The following is a 6000-nucleotide window of genomic DNA, read 5'->3' on the forward strand; positions in this document are numbered from 1 at the left end:
TGAACCTTTTGACTCAGAAGTTCAAAAACTTCTGTGTAGTGGATGCTGGGAATGTCTGCTGGCCGAGTACCGTGCTGTGCATGCCCTGTTTTCTTCTGGAAAAGCTTTTGTTTGCTGTAGTTGGCAACACAGTACTGGGCTACAGAGCTCTTTACTGACTGCAATATTTTTTTTATATCATGTCACTTAATACTGTCACTTCACTTTAGTCCATTCTTGGTAGGATGCTGATGATGCCACTTCAAAATTTCAGTCTAGATGCCTGGTTATTTCCCTTCCTCCCCAGCTAAGATCTGTGAACTATGTCCTTCAACTGTGAAGATGGAACAGGTTAATTGTATTATATGTGGCTTACAAGGAAAAAATTGCTTTGACCAAGTGAATGTTTTCAATTTTAAAACACTACAGCTTCAGAATTCAGTCTGTTATGGGAGGTGGGTGAGTGAAGGAGCTGCAATTTATATTAATACCTATTTTTAATGTTAATGTGTTTGAGCTGATACTACTTCCAAGTCAGTAATGAAAAATAAAGCTTTTGCGTAGAGGACAATTGGAAATACTTCCAGATACTATACTGCAAGGATTTTTACTGATGTGGGCACTGCAGAAAGCTTCTTTATATTCCAAAATGTCCTGCAGTGTGACTTCTGCCATTGTGTATAGATGCAAAATGTGCTTCTCACTTGTGATTTCTTTTGGCCAGGAGTTTTGCATATTATGACAATATGTTCTCATTAATCATATTGTGATAAGAGTTTTAGTGAACACAGTTTCTTTTTGTTTTGTTTTTTTCTTGCAGGCACCAAGTATAGATGAAAAAGTAGATCTTCACTTTATTGCTTTAGTTAATGTAGGTGGTCATCTCTATGAACTAGGTAAGAACACTTTCATACACTTTCTCTATTTGTTTGAAACAAATACAAGTAGTAATGTTAAGTATCAAAGTTAGAGAGAGATTACTTGATGTAATGTAGGGCTAACATTCTTTTGAACTGCATCACAAGGTCTGGGGGGTTCTGTCAAACAACTTCAGCCTTCCTTCTAGTTTTTTTTGGGGGGTTCTCCTTCACTCAACTCCCTTCTATTGAGATAAAATGGTACAGATTACTAACCTGCCTCTGATCTTCCTTTATCATTTACAAGGACAGGAAGCAACAAGAGGAGAAAGTACTGATACACTGAATTCCTTGTGGAAGTAGTACATGAACTGTATGCCACTTTAGAAATGATAGCTATATTATTAAATAGTGTGATACTGTTTAAACTGAAATTATGTTGTCAGAATAGTAGGAGATCCTAATATTCTGCAACTCATTTGGTATAAGCTGATTATTTTTTCTTCTACCATTTTTTGGTCACTAGACAGCAAACTGTAAAACAGTGCTCTCTCTTTTCTGAATTACAGCTATTTTTTCCCCCCTCTTTGGATTGTGTAGTACCAAGTTCTGCTCAGACATTGTCTAGTGACTCCAATCTTAAATGTGTTGCTGGGCAACTAGGTCTTGCTGCAGGCACTCCAGCAACCTAGCAAGTAGATCAGGATTTTAAAACGGCAAGTCACTGGTCTTTCCTAACATTTTTGCAGTATTTAATGGTGAGAACATTTTTCTTTTTTTAAAAAAGTCAACATGTAATTAAGCAATGCCCTTAACAGGTGGCAACTTATAACCTGGGGCATAACGAGTATATAAGAAGTGCTTATGTTAATCTTAAGGTTATCTAAGGTGTTTTGTCAGTGGTAAGTCATAAGCAGTAGGCACACATTTCTGTAATGTTATGTTGCTGTCAGTGAACAAGATCAAATAGTGAAGCAACTATTGTGGGATGCAACAGAAGTATTTTGACTCTAAATTTCAAGGCGTGATGGATGGCTCACTCTTCTCTTAGTTGTGTCCTACTATTTCCATGTTACCTTTTCATTATGCATTTAATTGGCTTTGCTGAAAAAGCACACTACAGACTATGATTAGCATGTTCAGCCATTATCCGTAAGTGGGATGCAAGATAAAACCCACTTGAATTTTGTGCTTAAATTAAAAAAAAAGGAAACAACAACAAAAAAAGACATTTGACTCCACTGTTGAGTGAAATGCTAATACTGCTATTTCCTTTGTTCTTAAAATAACTCCTCTCTGTATCAGAGGAAGAAAGCAAAAAATATTTAGGAAAACGGGAGAAGGTTTTTCTATTAGTTCACTGGCTTCAGCCCCTGTGGCCAGCATGTGGGCTTTGGCAGACAGAAAATATGAAGGAAGCTCATGAATGTTAAATGCTTGTGATGTTTTTGCCATAGAAAACATGTTATTTATAGCCAGATGAAATTAAAATACTGCTCTGCCAAGATGTATGTAAAAAAAAAATCAAATAAAATCAAACAGGGCATTCAGTTGCTCCTGGCACGTTCTGAGGGTTTTGCATTGTTGTGTCTTCAGATCATGGTTTTTACAATAATGAACAATCTCTTGTTCACGTAAATCTGAAAGTTTTCTAACGTCAATTCTATTTTTAGGTATGGAAAATGTAGTTTGGAAGTATTGTCAACTTTTATAGAACCTTTGGGAAGGGAGTCTTTAAAAGGGAGGACAGAGCTAAAAGGGAATTTGATCTAGCAAATACTTAGGATATCCTGACATATGTTCTCATAAAGTGAGCTTTTCACAAGTAACCTGAAAAGTATTTTTGTGAAAAAAAGTTATTTTCTAAATGCTGAGAATGAGAGCATTATATTGCAAACAGGAGAAAAAAAATAACTATAGCAACCATTTTTAAATGCTGTGAAAGTTCTTAATACTTCAAGTTAGTGGGTTTGTTTGCTTATATATCTTAAATGAGAGTAACGTTTTAGTTATGCCAAACTCTTCAAACTGGTGGGTTTGGTATTCTGTTCTCTCATAGAGTTCCTGATGACAGATGTCAAAGACCACAGACATACAGCTGTCTGTCTGCATAAATCCATTAAGTGTAGTTGAAATTGTTCTTCTCTACTTGAAAAGCTGAAGTACGATGCTTGCACTAGAACAATCACAAGTTATAGCCTTAAAGTTTTCAAATACAATATTTAAAAGTATTTAACTGTTTTGATTGGTTTTGTTGTTTGTTTTTTTTCGAAATGCAACAAACTGTACCTAATGATACCTATTGAAGCAGCTGGCAGTGAAGGAGAGACGAGGGAATAGCCAGTGACGTGTGTGATTCTTTAATGAAAAACATGGTAGCAGTTTTGTAAGTGAAGACCAAAAAAATCTGTTCAGATATTTTTTTTAACAGGACAAATGAAGTGTTTCCAATGTTATGAATGTGTTGTTCAACCCTCTTTGTGTTTCAACAGATGGGCGCAAGCCATTTCCAATAAACCATGGGGAAACTAGTGACGATTCCTTCTTAGAGGTAGGAATTAGTTAAAAAAAAAAAAAGAAAGAGAAAAAGTATTTATATAAAAGTCTTGCTGTATTTATGGTTGGATGTGGAACAGAACAAGTGGGATGGTGAGACAAAAATCAGGTTTAGTCAGTTTTGAAAGAGGTTTTTCGCAAAGCTGACATTGTGAATCTGGAGGACAAAGTATCATACCTTGATAACAAGAAATGTCAGAAGGGATGACCATAAAAGAGGATCAGACTGACTTCTGTGCTGAGATTTTCATATATCCCTGCTCCTTTCAAATTGTATGTGAGATTAAGTCATCAGTTTGAAAACTTGGACTAATTTTTTATTCTCTTCCCTTTGGTTTAGTTGTAGTTTGATAGGTGCCGTGCTAAACAGACGTTGGTTTTGTTTCTGACATTTCTTAATAATCATTCTTCTCCAGTTTCCTGGCTGCTTTGGGGGGCTTCTTTGTGTCAGGAGCTGTTTAGTTGAGAAATGAATTGGAAGGAAATACACCGAATTGGGAGGATAAACTGTCATCCCCAGAGAATGAAGTGAAGTTGAAGCTGAGAAGGCAGTGCATAGATCTCACTTTTATGGTATCCAGACTGGATTAGCTTTATGAAAGGAAGAAACCAGAGAAACTAAAAACCAAACTAACGAAACCTTTTAGAGTTTAGTAGCATAGACTAATGTCTGTAAAGATTGCATAGCATTCATGCTTGTTTGGGCAGGGGGAGAAGTTGGATAAAGCTTTCCTTTCTTCATATGTGGGTTTTTTCCTGTTTTACTGATAACATGTGTTCTCCACATTGCACCCTAAAGCTAGATGAAGGAATTACTTATAATCTTTCACTTACCCCACACAGCTTAGATTCATCTTGAGACAAAGGAAAAACTTCTGAATACAGCAGTATTAGTAGAAGCAAACTTCAGAGATGCATTTAGAAACTCAGACAAGCAACACATCTGTTGCACAAAGTAATATTCAGTCACAAAATCCATTCTTGCTAAGATTCTGCATACAACTTTTACTCTCTTGCTGCCCATATATGGGCCCTGTAAATAATCTTGGTTAGTGGTAACTCAGATCAGAAATACAGTTTATGTAGCTTTATCACACTATTTAGTAACTATTTATGGAAAAATCAATTTTGAGCATAGTTTGTCTAAAGCATATCTTTGTGTTTCAGTTGTGAGTATTTTTAGTAAGTATGATTTATAGTGTTTTTTGTTTTGTTTTGTTTTACGTTTTTTCCCCAGGATGCAATAGAAGTTTGCAAGAAATTCATGGAACGTGACCCAGAAGAATTAAGATTTAATGCAATTGCACTGTCTGCAGCTTAAAAGCCTTTTTGAGTGGGACTAATCTATTGCAATGTGTTGTAACAATAAAACTGTTGCCATATGTTAATACTACAAATTTTGATACTTCCCTAACATGTTGATTAATTGTAGCCTATGTGGAATAAACTTTGCATTTGTCCTTGCTGTATCTTGCTACTTGTTCCTAAAACAACTTTTGAGTATTTATACACATGCATGCATTTTGTGCAAGATTTCTATGTGGTGGGGTTTTCCCCTTCAACACCCTTCAAAGTTTCTGTGATATTTCATCATAATAATAATGAGTTAGTTCAGAGCAGGATTATAATTTGTGACATTCACAGATAACGTTTTGAGTGGAGTATGTGGTATGTTAATGGGTAAAAATTCGCAATAATGAGGCTAACTGCATTTTAAAATCATGATACAATACTGTTATAAGAACTTTTGCAGGTGACTCAAAAGACAGGCATTTTTTTTCAGTGCATTATTTATACATCAATTTATGGCAGAAAAAGGCAGAAAAGGGACTTTCTTTTTACTGTTGGTGACCACTAACATTTTAAAAACAATAACATTTTGAATAAAACTTAATTTTGTTTCTCAAGCCAAATAATGGTAATAAATCGTCAAAAATCTTTAGTGAAATGAGTGTTTGCTATTCATATGTGGAAAAGCAACATGGATTTTTACCCCAGAAAAGCCACACACGCAGTAATTAATGACAGTTCAAATGAAAGCACTGTGGGGGGGAACACAGAGGTGAATACAGCCATGTGAAGCATCTCACCCAACTGAAGTAAATTATGGAAAAGTCATTATAGTTGTAAAGAAGTTTTGTGTAACAAGAGCAGAAACAGACTACAGATTTTAAGATGGACATATACTATTTTTTCCCTTTAGGAATATCTATTTTAAGTTTGTCAGGTGGCATAACTGAATGCTATGTGATACCCTTCCCCTGTGCCATCCCTCCCACCCCACCCACTGGATCTGAAGGTACTGTTGACCAACTTCTACACTTGAATTTGTAACAACTTGGTTGGGTTTGTAGGGTTTGGGAGCTATTTTTTGTTGTTGTTGTTTTGTTTTGTTTTTTTAGGATAAGCAATCTTACACTTTAGGATTCTTGGGAAGTTTGGTTTTGTTTAATGTGCATGTTTTTGACATTGCAAAATTATATTTCTTACTTGTTGCTTTGAAGGAAAATAATTCAGGTTTGCTTCCAATCATGATTGCTGCCAAAGGAAACTAAACCCTCCATGTCCCAAAGGGTGCTTTCATTCTCTAGCAATTGTCATTGCAGGA

General features: G+C 35.6%; 1 protein-coding gene across 1 annotated transcript in view; it reads left to right on the forward strand.

Annotated features, from left to right (window-relative positions):
* UCHL3 (ubiquitin C-terminal hydrolase L3) overlaps positions 1-4861 on the forward strand; it is a 40559-nt gene extending 35698 nt beyond the window's left edge. Inside the window, exons 7-9 of the mRNA XM_051623083.1 lie at positions 800-875; positions 3329-3387; positions 4630-4861. Coding sequence (XP_051479043.1) covers positions 800-875; positions 3329-3387; positions 4630-4713 — 219 coding nt within the window. The 3' untranslated portion in view covers positions 4714-4861. The remainder of the gene's footprint in view (positions 1-799; positions 876-3328; positions 3388-4629) is intronic.
* Positions 4862-6000: the final 1139 nt, after the last annotated feature.

This window comes from Apus apus, chromosome 1 (genome assembly GCF_020740795.1).
Source record: "Apus apus isolate bApuApu2 chromosome 1, bApuApu2.pri.cur, whole genome shotgun sequence".
Lineage (NCBI taxonomy): Eukaryota > Metazoa > Chordata > Aves > Apodiformes > Apodidae > Apus > Apus apus.